General features: G+C 42.2%; 1 protein-coding gene across 4 annotated transcripts in view; it reads right to left on the bottom strand.

Annotated features, from left to right (window-relative positions):
• Positions 1–745: 745 nt before the first annotated feature.
• The window catches only part of SLC20A2 (solute carrier family 20 member 2), a 71,114-nt gene continuing 53,424 nt past the window's right edge, over positions 746–18,435 (bottom strand). For 3 of the 4 annotated variants that reach the window (XM_019500088.2, XM_014600836.3, XM_006268473.4), the window contains exons 9-11: positions 11,947–12,132; positions 11,192–11,276; positions 746–2,551 (exon numbers count right to left, since the gene is read on the bottom strand). In XM_019500088.2, the coding sequence (XP_019355633.1) occupies positions 2,387–2,551; positions 11,192–11,276; positions 11,947–12,132 (436 nt within the window). In that variant the 3' untranslated portion in view covers positions 746–2,386. The remainder of the gene's footprint in view (positions 2,552–11,191; positions 11,277–11,946; positions 12,133–18,435) is intronic. The other variant, XM_019500090.2, reaches the window with a different exon arrangement.

Genomic DNA, 18,435 nt, shown 5'->3' with positions numbered 1-18,435 from the left:
GGAAATACTCATATCACCCCATGTGAAAATCATTCTGGACTTGGACCCTTCTGCATGCTGGGACTCTGAAGGATTACAAGCATCATGCCCCTGAGTAAGGACTCGCTCATTGCATAATAAAGGATAGCAATTTTTGTACCAGTCTCTGCAGGCCTCAAAATCATCTGCATGTGCCTATTAGAGTGTCCTATCACTCAGACAGCATCCACCAGTCCCACCCATGCATTAACATCAGTTACATAAAAGCTCTGGAGTTCAAGCGTTTGAAAATTAAGAACTTTGGTGCCATAGTGATAGAAATGCTTGTGGCTCTCAGTCTAGGGAAGAAAATTTCCCTAGGGTGAGCTACTTTTAAAAACAAAGGTGAGGAGAAGCTGATTCTACAGAACATATGAAGGGGACACGCCAACCTGCAGCCCACACAACTGAAGCACTTGTAAAAGGAACCACTGCCAGAACAGGCAGGCGTGATTCAGGCCTCACGGCCATATGCTGGGATTACTGGGCCAGCAGAAATAAATGGACGGGTTTGTTTGCTTTACACAGAGCTTTGTTTTATTTGAGCTACTAGGCAATTGTCACACACACTGGTCAAGGACCTGAGTGGACAAAGAACAAAGAGATAATGAATGCCAAGTAGTAAGTTTTAGCTGCCCATAGTAGGAAGTCTTTAGCATTCGCGCTTTTTCCAGCCATGTCTGACACGCATGAGTAATGCTCAAAAAATGCAAGAGGCAAACAATGATAGGGGCTATTTATCTTTTTATTATAAATTTAGTATGAACGACCAATGGAAAAAGTCACAATGGAGTACCAAGAACATTTATCAAAATTTTAGCAGCATTTAAACAGTACTAGGTTCCCTACTTCATCCAAACACTGCCTCCCCCTGTGAGGACAGGTAACCCTAACCCAACTGACATTTCGGTGCTGTGCAGGGGACGGAGCTAGCCATCTTCCATGCTGTCCTCTGAGCTGCTATGAACATCTTGACCTGAAGAGTGGCAACCAGAGAACTTCTGTTCTTGTAGGGCCAGACTCATCTCCTCAAGCCCTAGCAAACAGCACCTTGCAGAACATGGGACTAGTTATGGAGTAGGGTGCTACTCAGTGGGAGAATCCAGCCCCATAATATCCATTTTAATCCATAACAAAGGCTGAGTGTGCCAGCCTCAGTTGGGCTTTAGTCAGTGCATTCACACATCCACATCCCATTTTTCTCTATTGCTGTCTAGCAACCAAACATGTGCCAGGCCTGTCTATGGCCTAAGATTTTCCCTAAGCTTCTATACATTCCTTTAGGATATGTGCCTTGTAATCACCAACCATACAGTCCCACCCATTTACCTGAGATTGTGTGGTTGAGACTTTCCAGGAAAAAGAGAAGATAGTTATGGCCCAGTCATGCTACCATTGACATTGATAGCAGAACTACCAAGAGCAGGCCTGGGCTCACGTAGATTTATAGGGGCAGGGCAAGATGGAAGGTGACTATTTAGAGCATTTCATATTCAAACACAGAAGGTGAAGTTAGTTAACTAGAATCGGATGTGAACAGTAGTGTTGTTATGCCTACAGAATAACAAGAACAGGTAGAACTAATACTTTTTTTTCTTTTGCTAGTTACAGTAAGACATGAACAGTACTATTCCAGCTTTGCTGGTGGTAGATTAGTGAAAGCAACCTTAAATTAGAAGTGGGAAAACACAACACACACACGCACACACGTGTAGACAACAACATAATACTGGCAAGCTATTCCCCTGCTTCTTTGGTACTTTCTAAACTTTCTTATCCAAAATATATAAGGGAAATGCACCATTAAAAAGTTACTGTTTGTAAGTATTTACAAAAAGCCATTACAGTATGATACACACACACACAAAAATCAAGATATGATATGAACAAAGTTATTTTACCAAAAGCACTTATGCACATTTCATTTTGTTCCAGTATCTTAATAGCTTTAAAAAAAAAATGGTGTTATGCAATCCTGTACCTCGCTTTATCTTATATCAAACGGACAAGAAACATTTCCTAATCCATACTCTTCCCTAAAAGATTAAAAAAATTGTCACTGAAATGATACATTATGTACAAATCTTACTAATATTAAATTCTAGGCAATTATTTTTCACCCCACTTATAACTTAGGTATTGTTACCTACTATATGCATATATATTTCTTTAATATATAAGAAACGGCACCACGTTATATCACCATGTCACCAATATGACACATTGTTATATACAGTAGATAAGAAGTTAGATATGGAAGATGAAATCTTGCCAACTAGTTCTTTCATGGGACAGTTTAGCAGGGAGTGCTCTTCCCCTACCAAGAGAGCTTGGGCAATTTTCCTTGGTTCCTCGAGGAAGTGCCAATTCAGACATAAGGCAGAATGCCATACATAAAGATCGCCATGATTCCAGCACTGAACAAGCCAGCAACAGGAACAGTCACGAACCAAGCCAGAAATATGTTGCGGAACAGGTGCCAGTCAACCCCCTTCCTTGAACGGATCCAGCCAACGGCCACCACTGATCCAACCTTAAGAAGTTTGAGAAGAAGGTTAGAGAGAGACACGGGATTGGCATCTAAAAGTCTATCATGTTTCTATAACCAAATCAATGCTGATCAACTGATACCCAGTAACATAAGAACCCAAACTCTAACAATAGTGCAGGCTTCAACTAAGCCTGCTGTTTTGTAATGGAAGATTGGGATTTAGTGCTTGCTGGCTGCTGAAAAGCAGATTTCATACGTCTTCTGCAGGATGCATCAAGAGCCACTTTAGCCTATGGATTCAGGGGGCACTCAAATATCAATTTATCTCTGCTTTCTTAGCCCCCAACTCTGCCATGCACAACAGACCGTAAATTACTTCAGCAGGACTTGTGGGGGATCTCTGTAGGGTGAGTGTCTCAGTTCATGAGCTTTCTGGGGCAAGGATTGAGGCTTCCTTAGTTTGACAAGCACCTGGCATGTTTTATGTGCTACTGCTGTCTAAATACTAAAGGCCACAGTAAGTTTTGCTACTTTTTTTTCCTTATATAAAAAGGGACAGAGGAGCTCTTGTTCCAAACCTCGCATACATACAACTGCTAGAACGTAAAGGCTGCTGTAGGTTCCCAAGGAGCAGCTCCCCCTCCCCTGTTGAAACTGATATGAGTGCACATTTGACCATGCCCCAAGACTAATAGTCCTTGCCACAAATGTTTAAACCAGCTTGATGTTGTGGAGAGTTCAGTCCGTATGGATGCCCAGGGGAAATCTAGTGGGGGCAGGAATTGGATAAAGCAGAGAAATACCCCTTTGGATTCAGGTCTGGTAGACTGGTCTTTTCTGTTTATGTTCTATTCTACAGGGGATCCATGTTCAAGATGTTATGCCAATGGTTGCTTCAGAAAAGCACAAGACTACCTGTGAGCAGGGCAAGAGGGTATTGCCTCTGGAAGTTCAGTCAGATTATAGATCAAATGAGATCAATAGCTGGAATGTAACATCTAAGGTCCAAAGAGTACTCCAGTAGGGGCTGCAGCCTTTTGAGGACATAACACTTTTATTCATAGCTTAATTAATCACTCTTAATTTCTATTTTCAGTTCCTAGATTCTAATGCATAAATTAGCGCATCCAATTAACACTTGGCAAGAAAGACTAATGAAACTTGATCTAGTGATCTGGCTTCCTTTTACTGAATTTTCAAATAAAAGAATTTGCCAGCTGTTAAGCCTGTCTGAAATGCCTCCTTGAACTTCCCTTCCTACCTACCTGCCCACTTCCCTCTTCTGAGTCTTTCCTGCTTGTGGTCTTATATTTGAATTTAAGACTCTGTCCAAGCTAGAAGACTATCTGTGAAATGGAGAGCTAGTGAAACAGTGATACCAGAGGCTCAGAGGGTAACGGTGAGTGGTTGAAGAGAGGAAAGGGATATTTAATGCACTTCTCTTGTTAACATCTAATTTAAATGATTCACAGTTACTTTGGAACAATGTCCTTTGTCATGGAGTTCTTCTAAAGGTCTTCAACACAACCAGGGAAACATACATTTTTTACTTTTGATGTTTCCAAGGTAAAAAAAACCCTAAAGATGTTTTAAAGAGGTACCAACCCATTTTTTTTCAGGTCATATCCTATCATATCAAATGAAAATAACACCTGAAAGACATTCCAGACAGGTAAATTAACCAAAACTAACTTTAATACACTTTTGTGTGATGGAAGGTATTGGATGACTCATGTATTGCAAAAATGAAGTAAGAACTGTATCTTAGAAGTTTTCTTTTTTAGTTATACAAGTCATTTTAGAAAGTTTACTTGCCAAAAGGAGAAGTCATGAGACTGTCTAGAAATATTGAATGTTTGAGGATTTATTTTCTGTAGTGGTGTAAATGGATGCATTTAAAAATGGAAAACTGCGGCTGACTAAGAGGAAGACGTGCCGGGGGGATGGGGGAAGAACAGAGAAAGGGCTATTTTTAAGGGCATTTAAAGCTAAATAATGAAACATGGGAAAAACCTGCTAAGGATCTAACAGAGTTCTTCTAACTGCACAGATTCCATAGTGACAAAGCTGATGCTTAGCTTTATCCGGCACCAGGCCAGAGGGTAGCTGTCTGAATCACATGGACAGAAAGCTAAAGAACAAAGGTGAGTAAACCTGCAAGGTCAACTCTTACTCACTGTGCCTTTGTGGCTGTAAAGGTCCCACTTCAAATTTCACTGACATTATAATGAACCTTTCTATTGATTTCAGTAGGAGAGGGACAGGAAAGATCTGGCCCTAAAATGGCTGCTTAACCTGGGTCAAAGACAACAGAATGAACCAGAATAATCTTGTAAAACAAAAGCTTCTATTGGTTTAAACCATGTTGGTGCCAACGGGTAGAACACAGTGTTTTAGAAAAGTAAGTGTCTCTATAGGAATAAACTAAAGGAAGATTTTGCTTTAAAAGATCATTGGGTTATAAAATCTGATCCAAGAAAGAAATTTCATAGATATAACCTTTAATCTGAATAAACCCATAAATAACCACCATGTTAATCCTAATTAAAGTATTGTGGATGTCCATGGATTGTTTGTGTCAGGTGAGAAAAGGTGCTTTTTGAATAACTCAGAAATCCTTGTCCCAAGGAAACATCATGATTGATTCGCGTGGCCCCTCCATAAACTAGGTCTGTGACATTCTGCAGATTTGCAGGGTCTGCTCATTTTTCCATTCTGTTGTGTAAGGCTGAAGTTTGCTATCTAAGCAAAAGGTGCTTTAAGGGTGCTTTCTCCCTGGAAAAAGGTATCAGCAATGATGGCATTGGTAAATCCAGTTCTAAACAATAAAGTTAGTTATTAATGATTTTGATGAATAAAAGGGTAGGAAAGCAGTTAGAAACATCAAAGGAGAACACTAAAAATTTGTCAAATCTCAAATGATATCTACCTTCAGATTGGATTCAAACTAGTGCAGTTTGCCTTCATATGTTCTGCTTAACTCCCAAATTACAGAAGTACTTTTGCAACTTTTATCCCATGCCACAGCAATGCCTACTAGAATATACACTTCTGTACTGAGGAGTTTTAACTCCTATTTTCCATCTTTTTTGGTGAATACACAAGTTCAGTCTACCTGTCGCATGTCATCCAGGTTATTTAAAAGCCCTCATGTAGAATGACTATTAGACAAAGTGTCCATTCATACAAGGAAGTCTGTGGACAGAAAGCTTGGGTGGGTATTTACAGCATGCCAGCTACTCTACACTAGCTCTCCACATGAACCCTCTTAATGCATACTCAGTATGAGGTAGCCAGTTACCAAATTTAGAAAGGGGGGCAAATTCACTTCCATATATGGGGCTCTGGAAGACCTTACATTAATGGAGGGACTAACATGTTAATCTTATCATAAATTACAACATGCCACGCATTCAGGCTGTTTACAGCACCATAAAATGGCAAACCAGTCACAAAAATGTTACACATATAAGGTAGAACATCTTTAGGGCTGGTTTGTATGGTGTTTTAACTTGAATGTGTAGCCTGTGTCCCAGAGCCAAATCTCCCCAAACCCTTGATGGATGCCAACAACCAGCTGACTGTTGGCATTGATCATGGACAACCTCAGGTCTGGAATTAGAGTCCTGGGGGCTACCTCCAGCCCAATCAGGCTAGAAGCAACTCCAGGTCCTACACTGGGACTCAGGGCTGCTCCATGCCTAATCCCAAACTCATCTGAGCAGCAGGATGGGGCATGGGGCAGCCCCAGGGTCCAGGACCCCTGTCCAATTTGTGGGATTGGACACATTATTGAGATTGCAACAATTTTATGTATCATCCCAAACATTGTGTGTCCTGCTACACATATCTGGTATAGTAGGATTTTTGGGATGGGGCATAAAAGTTCTCAGATCCCAATCATGCCATTTTTGTAACATCTGCCAGGGAAGCTAAGTGTACCCTTGTGCACTTGAAGTGTCCTCCCTGGGAAGTAGTGTAAAGCAGCAAAAGGTCTGTATATTCACACCCAAGTTTACTGGGTACTAACTTTTCTGCACAGAAAAGCCCTGAGACTTGAGTTAAGTTCAAATCTTGACTAACACCTATAAAGGTGCTTCCAGCTGCTGCTTTGTTAGAAGTTGATGCATTTGTCTCTGGTATCAACACTGCATCTCCTAACATGACTTGTCACGTAGTTCACTGACTCAAATTAAAGATCAATGCCATTTGCGCTCAGTGAAACCTTATTTGTAACATGGTGCAAGTAAAATATTATAATCCCACTCTTCTTCTACAATCCTGTCTACATTACAAAGTTTCCCCAAAAGCTCTAATATGGTTTCAGACCACTTCAGCTGAATTAGTTTGGAAGCTGGCTGGAATACAGTGAAGTCAAGGCTCCAGCAGTGGAAATCAAGTAAATGGCTCCTACTCTGCTCAAAAACACTTTTAGCCTGTACAAGCTTGCCTACTCTGTGGTTCCAACCAGGGTTAAAACCAGCTGGAAATTCTTGGTAAATCCTCCTCATGCACATCTATGGTCTCTACTCCCCCCGATACCTACAGTCTCCTCCCTTCAACCCAGCAGAAGGTGATACAAGCTACCGTGCAGCTCACCCCAGGCAACCAGACCTCCTTTGTCAGGCCAAACTTCCCCTTCCTCAGGGACGTGGTCTTAAACCCCTGGGGAAAAAGGATCCCCAAATCTATTCCCCTGTCTTTCTGGAGACTGAACATTGCCCCAAGGAAAAAAAAGGAAGCCTCAGTCCACCTCAGCATGTACTTGTTATCCTGAGCTGCCCCACTCCATACCTCCTGCCCGAGAGATCCTGGCAACCCCACTCCTAGGCCCGTATGACAGACTACCTCTGCTCTGCCTCCCCTGCCCCTGGGCCCCACACTCTGTCTCTCCTCTGTGCCACCCATTACATTAAGGGCCAAGATGGTTCATTTGGAGGCTACCTGACTGAGCTGAGTCTTCTGTCAGTGCAGAGACAATTGATGCTGCAAGGGAATTGGGAGGTTTGTTTTTTTCCCCCTTTCTTGTACAGATTGCATTTGAAAACAAGGCTGGGGAAGAAGAGCTCTTTGCAAACTAGGACCCAAATGTTAAGAGCTGAAAAGTTTTCAAGGTCACACAACTGGCAGGAAGGCTGTGTTTGCCAAGTGCGTTCCTTTGCATTCCTTTGCCTGACTCCAGCAGACTGAGGGGTGGAAAGGATTCACATTTCTCTTGCAGTTTATAAAGGGAGAAAAAATGGAATTAACGGAGACAAAGCCCAGCTACTCCATCCTCATGAACATCTGAACACTCTTTGCAGGGGACAGCGTGTCCTGTACTTTCCATTGTGTCCCCTGCAAAAAAAAGAAAAAAGAAATTTCCCACCAAGGGCTATCCTTGGTAGACAACACATTTTTTCCTTTTCATAATCAAATCCCACTGCCTAACCCATGGGAACACTGGGTGTTTATACACGTGCTCTGGGAGTGGGGGAGGGAGACACTTTAATTAGAGTGGCTCTGAGAGCCGCTGTTATTAAAGCACCCGGAGCATCTCGTGCATCAGCATCCTCATGCTGAAAAATGGCAGCAATGCTTTAACTACAGGTGGTGGAATGAGCTTTAGTTAAAGCACCCCTGCTGCCATTTTTCAGCATGGGGATGCTAATATATGAGACACTGGGGTACAGTAATTACCATGCTCCAGCAGACTTGATTAATCAAGTCTGCTCCGACATGCTGTAATTACAGTGTGTTGGAGCAGCCTTGCTGCTCATGTATAAGTGCTCACCCAGAAACCCCTCTTCTCCCTTAGTCCTCAATTCATGTTGCTGTGACTTAGTTGACTGACATCTCTTCTACCAAACAGGATCCCTAAAATAACATATGTTGCTTCTTTCACATAAAAGCAGTGTGAAAAAGCTGAGCCTGATGCATAGTACTTCCTGACACTATAGGCTCAAGACTTAATCTATTTGCTTTCTGGAGGCAAACTTGTATTTGAGTCCCAGTGGCATGTGCTTAAATGCTTGGTGTTTGCACAGATCTTTGATGGTGTAGCAGCATGTAAGTGCTAATAAAATATTTTCAGATGAATCACTTTCCCTATTAAAAAGGGTTTACAAAGTATTTTAGGGTACAGACACGTGAACACACTATACTGAGTTAAAAGGAGGAGGAGAGAGACGTACTACACACCAGTTGCCCTGTGGTAACTGTTTCATAAGCCTTCATGGTAAGTGAAACTATTCTGGACAATACAGAGCTAAATTACGGGTACTATGATTTAGCATCCACTAATCATGGGACAGGAACAGATTTGTAAATAAGCACATCCCTCACATTTGCTTTTAACTCAGTATAATTTCTCTGTCCAAATCTGTTACAATATTTGCTTCAGCTTTCCTTGACAACTTAGGATCTTTCTATTGTTTTGCTCAAGCGCTTGTAGTCCAGTGAAAGCCTGAAGGGTGTAATCCTACAGCAAAGCAGACCTTTCTGTTCAGAAGGAAAACTGATCCAGTTGTGCACAGCAAACTACTGGTAGTGTCCACAGATAAGAAGCAACCTTTTTTTTCTTGTAAGCAGAATTTAAACAAACTAGCATTCTGTTATACAACTAGAAAAAGGAAAAAAATCCTTCCCTTGTGCCATACCAAAGCTAAAAACTTAAAGTAAAGGCCCTCTTCTTTCTAAGAGCCTGTCTCAGCAGCTTTTAGCTTTTGAGGCAAGTTTCCTTTCAGATGGGAACTACAGTGTGTGCTGGGCCCGAAGCAAATTTATGCTTTTAAAATGTTTGAGCAACAAAGATCCAGCCATTCAAAAATGCTCAGGTGGTTTTTTTTAACCACTGGATTCAATAGACTGGAAGGAGAGTTAGGCCAACCCTGAGCATTCTGCAAATCCCTTCATAATACCTCAAATGTGGCTAATCCTCAAAGAATTTTAAGTCGAAGAAAGAAATGGCTGAACAATAGAGTTGGTAGGATATTTTCAAATTAAATGTTTTTCCACCAGAACGGGCCAATTCAACACAATCTAAATGTTCTGCAAATATGTCAACTTCCTTGAGTCTTTTTTTTTTTTTTGGGTGGAATCTGGCCTGGTTTCTTGTGGGCTGCCTCTGAGTAGGGAGCTCCACCCAGAACTGGGCTTCTCAGCTTGATGCATGGCACCAGAGGGTCTGGCAGCCTTGAAAGCCCCAGGGTCTCTGGCTTGACCTGTGCCTTCCAGACTCCCTGCCACACAGTGGGGAAGCTGGCAGCTCCGAGTGCCTCGCAGCACTGCTGCTGGAGGTGTGGGCTGCTCCAGGAACCGCGCTCTTGTTTTGAAAAGTCAAACCAAAATAGCGTTTGGAGTCCTCAAAACACAGTGTTAGGATCCTGCTCTGATACAAAACAAAGCTTTTTGAAATTTGGAATTTCCTGTGGAATGGAAAATCCAAGTCCTGAGCAGCCCTGTTGAACAATGTAATTGTCTGAACATTATGTGCTGTGAGTACACGTCATGATCCTTTCCCTGCATTTTACCACAGCGTCATCAGCCACAACCTTATCTCAGTTTGCTACACATACGGAACTCTAAAATAAAGAAGCTAAATGCAAAGATCCAAGCTAACACAAGGCTCAGACTGAGAACTTTACTGCACAAGTGTGTTAAAAAACTGAGGTCACTACAAGGTATTAACCTGACTTCATGCCATTGACTTATAGTAATAGTTGCAATATGATATATGTAACAGTGAGCAATAAACTACAGTAGAAATGGTTCATATATTCAATACGGCCAACCTAACATTTTGGTAAGAACCTCAAACATCCCAGCCTTTTGTGCAAATTGTCCCACTCTTAGCTGTGCATTTGTGTATTTTTTTTTAATGCAGTCATTTTTTTGTAATCAGTGCACCACATGATGAAGGCAAAGTGCAACAATGAGCATTTCTCATGATTTGTTATATTATATCTGAGCAATTTGGTTTACTGATATGATCACTGCACACTCCAATACCTTGCAATGAGTGGAGCTTATTGGAATACCCACATTTGAGGCTACAAGTACCGTTAGCGCACACATTACTTCAATGCAAAATCCACTGTGAAGAAATAAAAAAAGACAGATGGAAATTTTGTAGTATAGGAGTTATATGAAGGAAATCCCATGCCATGCACTTAACAAGAAAGTGAAATATGAATGATGGAAGGTGTGTCAGCAACTGAACAGGGAGGATGTCACAGATCCAGGCTCAAATAGCATCTTCAGAGGAAAGTAAAGCAGGTGTTTCTATTCCCTGGGCACTCTAGAATGGCTCATTTTTGCTTGCAATCATTTTCTCAGAATTGTGGACCACATTTTTGTGAGGTTTTTCTTCTTTGACAGAACCTATGGAGTTTGTACTCTATAGGTTCCTATATCTCAGTTGCAACTGATTCTCGATGTGTGCATGGTGAAAACAGAATGTATTTACAGCAGACATTTCCAGTTCTGCAGTATTTTTCAGAGATCTATATATAGTTTTTCGAGTAGGTACCTTGATTATGCATCTCAACATAAACCTGCTCTACAAACAGCTGCTTCTGCCTTCCAGAAAAACATTCCAGATTTGCCCTCATTGAATCATGCTATTAGAAACTGATCTGAGCAGCAAAATTAAAGGTGAACAGTCCAGACTGGCCTGACCGCAGTCACATGGCAAAGGCATACCTTGCAGTGTGTAGTACTGACAGGAAGTCCAACATTTGAAGCTACCACAACTGTGAACGCCGAAGCCAACTCAATAGTGAAACCACTGCAGGAAGCATAAAAGAACACTTCACAGTCACTCTTTATATCCGGTTGGACTGACACCATGCAGTGTGCCAGAGTCTTACCCGCATCTTCTTCAATTGTTTACGTCCAACTGATTTGGTTATAGAATTATATTAAGAGAATAAGGAACTGCTGAATAATAGAAACAATGCACTCCAGTCACCTCTCCATTAAGCTGGTTGCCATAGCTTGTCACTTGAGGCTGTTTTACTACTCTACGTATTCCACTGATCATGCCTAATTAGTAATTGGGTTAAGCAGCAGCAGAGGTCTAGTATGCATTACAGCAAAAATATGAATTAAACTCATGTTTTTTAATGTTTGGAAACATACAGGAAAACTATTTTAACCTTGTTGTTTCTAGGTTTAATGAGTACACCCGCATCAATTTCCATGTTAAGTACAGTACTTCATCAGCAGAATGCTCTGCTTCACTAGACCTCTACGATACAAACTCATGCTGTATTCATTACAGGGCTATTTTTTTTTAGAAAGACAGAGGGGGGAAAATCAAACTATCTACCTTAAAATCAGATCACATGCAAACCTAATAATCTAAACAGTTAAACACACAAATGCTATGGCAACAGTTTATCAAACTAGATCAGTGCAAGACAGGCACACAATCAAGCCGGTAACTCTGTACTTACCTTGATGGTGTGATTGGTGTGAGGTCTTTACCCATCGTCTGGATTACTCTTCTTCCCCAGACCCAGAGACCCACACAGATCCCAAGACCTCCATACAACAGCAGCCAGATGGGAGTAGCAGCTTCTTGCAAGACACCTCCTTGGTCATAGATAAGCCAGAGAGCTACCAGAGGCCCAATTGCATTGCTAGAGAAAGAGAAGAATTATGGTGGGTTATTAAAAGAGGCATATCCTTTTCAACAAGTGGTGCATGTTTTGTTTGGCCTCTCTCTCCATAACTGGGTTCAGCATTAGTTTGTATCCCATGGTGAAGTGAGACTACCTTTGTATAATATTTGTAAAGAAGACTGCAACACGTGACTAAAATGGGATCAGAACCAAAGTCCTTCCTTCCCCTGCCCCAGTTGTTTCCACTTCACTACCTATCACCAAGCCAGGAACTAAGAGAAGAAATACTATTGCAAATAATTTTCTACAAGTGCTTGATCATTGATTACCTTTCATATGTCTACTTTGGAAGACATTGTTCTGCAAGCCATTATAGAGGATGCAACTTGACAAACAAGTGTCTTCAGACATTTCCTAACTCAAGTTTTAAATTAGATCCTTTTCCTCAAGGGTTGGGGAGGGAAGAAAGAAAGTAGACTCCAATTTACAGGTCAGAAAGGATTATTCTGATCAGCTGGTCTGACCCCATGTATAACAAAGGTCACAGAATTTCTGTCAGCAGGTCCAGCAAAGCCACAAATGGAAGTTAAGCCTTCTTCCACAGACTCTACGTGTAGCCCATGGATATATGAGCAGAATCTAGAAGTAATAACATCCTTGGTGCTGTTTGGAATCTGCCCTTAAGCTAGTTTAAACTGGCTCAAAGAGGATCATAGTGTTAGTGCAGGGGTTTCCAGCTAATTCCCTGCCCGACAGCTGATATACACACAGACACCAAGAGATGGCAACACTGGTATCCTGTTTCCTATTGCAAACTTTGCAATATTTGGTGTTCTACTCTTAACTCCAGATCTTGGAATCATGTGATTTAAATGGGAATTTCAGCTGTCACTTAAAAAAAAATGGGGTTAAGCTTCGAGTTTTTTTGGTTGTAAAGAAAGGCTTGAAAATGGGCAGCCTGTGAATGCTACAGATGCAAACCCCAAAAGGCAAATAAAAAGAACCCCATGTTTAATTATAAAAAGTTCTTGGGAATGACAATAAAGGGACAGGACTGGTATCTCCCTGCACTGCGTGAAATTTTAGCTGTGTATCAACCTTTTGGAACCACTTGCAGCCATTTGCAGTTAAACCAGTGTTCAGGCACCTCTCACTCACATGGCACCGCTGCCCCAGGTTGGCCCACACCTGAACTAGGTTCAGAGAAATGATCAGGAGTGCTTTAAGGCCAACTCTGCACATACAGCCCAGATCTGAAGTCTGGAAAGATCAGCAGCACCAAGATGTGTAATAGGTAGCACACTCCTGCGTTTGTATCTTCTTGCTGTCAGCTCTGACGACAAGCTGCTGGAGGAACACAAGAAGCGTCACTGTGGGGCTGATCAAATCAGAAACACCCTGAAAAAATGTATCTGTCCTACAGGATCTGAGTCTTCCAGTCAACACCTCTACCATATGGTCTATGGAGATTCCTTTCAAATGACGCAGGAGTCCATTACAGAGTGATATGGTGAGAGTGTTTAGCAGTAAATCTGCACAGTGTTTCTGTCATCACATTGGAGAAACCTGTTAGCAGGTTAAATCTGCTAGATTGGCTAAAAGTTCAACACTGGCATCATTCTATCAAATATTTAATATTAAAAATAACTGATTAATGAACATGGGGGGGCAGCCTTCACAGAAGTGGCATTCAGTAACGTCACTTTTTTTTTTTTTTAAATCAAACACACAGAGAAGAAAACTGTATTCATATGGCTTAACTGGGTCAGGGTCCCTGCATCAATATATTGCTACATTCCATCATTTCAGCAGCGCAAAGGCCAGCTTTTATGAAGAGCTCAGCACCTGGCAACTCACTGAGGGGGAACAGGACTCTGAACCTTCATTAGAAAATTACACCATGCTCATTTGAATGCTTAAATCTGGACTTAGCATCACAGGCAGGTTAGGGCACTTCCTGATGCAGAGAATTGCTAAAGAAAGCTTTCTCCCACTGAGTGCTTCAACTTAGGCAAGTGTACTTTACTGTTTCTGCAGCTCCTTCCTTCATACACTTGTACTACGCCTGGCTAAACAGTACTTTCCTTACTGCAAACCATTGATAGCAGATGACAGAGATGCTCCCCTTTGATACCAAGTTCTAATCACACCTGAGCACTCACAAAAAAGATGTCCTATGTAGTTCAAGAGGTTTAAAATCCAGTAGGAAGCTGCTCATTTTACAGACTGATAATAATGGATAGCAGGGTTCATAAAACTCGGAGTCCAAGGTTGACGGTTTCACTTGTCCTAGGTTTGGGACCCACTATATTTAGTTTTGGCACATTACCAAAACACACAGCTGGTGCCAGGGACAGTTTTAAGGTCTCAAATATTGTGCACGCCAGGCTACCATGTCTAGCAGTTAATCATTTACATTGTTTTGAAGCTTGAGTCTAACCTTCCAGTAGTAGAAAGCCCTAGTTTCTGATTCTGGAAGTTGAGGTCTTTAGCATCTCACAGAAAGCACCTAAGCAAATGAGGTCCATCCCCCTCAACTCTAACAAGTCAAGAGAAATCCTGCTCTAAAATGACAAAAAGAAATGCTGTTCTAAATGTGCTAAGGAGCCTTAAGTGAATGCTTATGACATAGCTGAGGATAAGGAGGTCTACAGAAGCACAGGATTCAAAGTACTGAAGTGCTGGATTGCAAGAATTATTTTGCCTGGAAGAGGAGTGATACTTGACTGAGAACTCACAATTCTGGAACCCAGCCTCTGTTTCTGTCCTCATGGTTTGCAGGTGTAGATTAAATTACTCAGGTGTCTCAGACCCTGATTGTGTCTACATAAGGTGGCGGCAGACTTCTAAGCATACTTCAATGTACTTGTAAAATTATGAGTGCAGAACCAGGCTGAGGGGACAACCAGGCTAAAATCTGGCCCGATGAATACAGTGAAAACGATTCACGTGGTTCCACAACTTGGAGATAAAATGTCTGTTGAAATGAAAAGCAGATAAACTGTGAGCAAGTAAAAAGTCAGCTCATGACTGTTCTACAAGCTCTACCACAAGTACCTGAAAACCCTGAGATAAATGAGAGGGTAGCACTGGCCTCTGAACCTGCAGAGGGAAAAGATTCTTTTGTATGAAAGCAGATTTATAGCAGTACCCAGTTTTCACCTGCTGACAATGCCTCTTTGATGTGACTAAGCCCAGTCCACAAAGAAAGGGCTCTCTTCTAATATAATGCAATAAATACAAAAAGGCATGGTTCTGCTGATTTTTGTTTGGCCCTGGAGAAGTCAAGTTGGGGACGGGGCTGCTAAGCTGCGGGAGAAGGAAGGGGCTTTTCCAGCTGTGCCAGCAACAGGCTCTGCAGACCCTGTGGGGGCATCTTGAGATGAAGACTGAGTAGCACAGCATCAGAAGGAGCAGCAGCGACCATCAGGTGGTAATGCACAAATCAATCAATAAGAGAGTAAAGGTGGTAGCTAGGACCATCCTTCTGAACCACATGAGGGAGGATCTGGTTCTTTATCTCAGGAGAACAGTTCAAACTATCCTATGTCAGGAAGCAGTTCTGAAGCGCTCTCAACAAAAGGCAGAGAAACTTTGGATCAGATGTTTAAAGCTACCTATGCATACACAATGGCCCTAAGCTGGATTTTCAAAAATGCCTGGCTGCCTTCTTCCTCTGTGGTACCTGAATGAGAAAGACATTTCCTTATCTCCTTGAGAATTGTGTTCAATATGGCTTGGACTCTCAGCCACCAAGGACAGTTGCTTTGCTATATGGGGATGTCTCTGAAGTCTTCTGTCAAGAAACATTTGGAAAGTAAAAGTGAAAAACAAACTATGGGCTGTTAAGAGTTTTGTACTGAGTTTAAATTCACACTACAGCATAGTACTTTAACTTATAACTGCTTGTCTGGGGACTCTTTAACTGCAAGGGATATCAAGTCCCCATTACTACAGTACCTGAGGGCCTCCATCTTCTTAACTCTCTTGTGAAGTTGGAGGACTCTTTATTTTCCCCGCTGAACAGAAACCTGAGGCATAGAAGTACACAGGCCCAGATTCTTAAAGATACTTAGGTCTGACTTCATTGTAACCCCTCGATGGCCTTCAGTCTGGAACATGAGACCTTGGCTGGCCAAGCTGAGCTGAGCATAAAAACTGGGCCTATGTGACTTCCCAGTGCTCACCCAGGAAATCTGTGACAGTGCAGCCGATTGAACCAGGGGAAGATGGAAGTGGCACGGCAAGAGGCCAACAGGAGAAGGAGCCAGAATCAGTGTAGGAAAAGAGAAGCTGGAGGGATACAGCAGGGGAAGATCTAGGCACACTCCCCTTGCCAATCCTGAAACTGAACTCCTGGATTCCTCAGCATTAACTTCAGTTCATTTGGCTGTCCAGCAAAGAGCTGTGAAACCCACTGGGAATTAGTCTCTCCATCCTCTAGTGGTTGGCCTGCAAGGGTGATAACTGCCTTCCACTGCTACCCGTCACTTCATTAGCACAAGTTGTGGAGGACTGGTCTGTGGATTTAAGGATCTCAGCTCTCCTGACAACCCATGTTGGAAGCTAAACCAATGGAGTTTCTGTTCTTTTCATTTATGTTCTATTCTTCTTACTGTAAGCCACCCTGAGCCTTTGTTGCAAAGGGCAGCTTTTTAACTGCATAAATAAATATATTTACAAACTTAGGAAATGACATCCTAAAAAATGACAGCAAAGGAACATTAAGGTTGTAGGACTGAGCATTCAAGCACTAGAGAATTAAGGTCCTCCCCATGCATAGGCATTATGCTACAGTCTTTAATTATAAGATCCCATAATTCCTTCCCCACTCCTCCTCCCCAAAGCAGGTAGCTTATTCAATAGGTCTCTCTCTCCTCAACATTGAGCATGTGAGCCCAGGCATCATTTACTCCGCCTCAGCCAAACTTGCTCATATTTCTCTGCCCTCCTTTTTATCAGATCATTGGGCTTCCCACACCAGAAGTCCACTACTGACAGGGAAGCCCTCATGCAATAATGCTCTGTGTAGTGAACAAGACTAATGAGCTTCATGGGGACCTCCATTAACTCAGACAGGCAGTCAGACTTCCAGCTCCTTAGCTGAACCCAGACCTTTGGACGTTCTCTCCATCATGCAGGCATTTTGTAGATGCAGGCTGAGCCCCAGTACTGAACTTCTGATCATTAGGTCTTATGTTAAATGCATTGAGGTTTATATACATTAACATCCCTACCCTGGAAAGTGAATGCAACTGTCTGGTGGCCCCAAGGGCCTCTGCCCTCTAACCTTCCTTGGAGAACTGGCCCTGGATGAGCATTTCTGTCTCTGGCAGCTCTGTATGTAGTCATGCTCCTGGGCAATGTCTTTTCTTTTCCATCCTGCCCTTTTTCATTCTCCGGTTGACCTGTGAGCAGCCCTACATGCTCCCTTTGTGCCCAAGTGCTGAGCCAGTGAAACCTGCCCAGTTAATTAATTTTAACAACAGCATTTCTGCAATGATTCTGTTCCAACACATTTAGTTGGGATTTGAAATTCTTTAGCTTTCTGTTCAGCATTTGTGCAGCAGGGTGTCATAAGGCTCTTGGACTGGCTCACACAATCAGTCTCGGGCCATGGAGACAATCCAGGGCTCTTGTTACAGCAGGGAGGCAGCCTGAATGAAGCGATTGTCCAAATAAGGTGTCGCCACCAGTCCTTGTTTTATTCAATGGGCAACCATTGCAGCCAATACCCCCGTTGATGTGAGCCAAAAGAGGGTCCCCTAAGGGTTTCTAACAGTGGTTTCTAATGCTGTGGTTATATGTTTGCATGCATAGCTATGCAACCTGAAAGACTAGGTTTCCAGGCTCAGCTGCCAGTGTCAGGGAGAGGATCTTTTGGGAGACAATAAGGCAATTTATCTACTTGAGGAAACAGAATTTGTCCAGTTTCCCCCTAGTCTCTTTTGGAGGATGGAATGAACACAATATATCTATATTGTTCAAAATGTGCAAAAAGTGCAATAAATAGTGCCTAAAGCACAGCAGAAGACTGACCTCTGCTTCAGGGCATTTAAAAAAAAATGATACACAACAGACCATAGCCCAGACTATGCTTTGCCTCACTGTACTACACTTCAGTGCAAATATAACATAGGCTTGTCAAACTGCATGCAGGATTTTTTAATATTAATTTTAACCTTTAATTTATTTCTCCTTTTATCTGCTCCAGTGTGATGGTGGTGGGGTGGTCAGAAAGGCCCACAGGAAAGGAAATAGTGAACAAGTGGAAGGAGAGAAGGGTTTCTGGGAAGATGACAAGCCAGAAATGAGAAGCCA

Source organism: Alligator mississippiensis, chromosome 2 (genome assembly GCF_030867095.1).
Source record: "Alligator mississippiensis isolate rAllMis1 chromosome 2, rAllMis1, whole genome shotgun sequence".
NCBI lineage: Eukaryota > Metazoa > Chordata > Crocodylia > Alligatoridae > Alligator > Alligator mississippiensis.
This window is presented reverse-complemented; position numbering and strand designations above follow the sequence as displayed.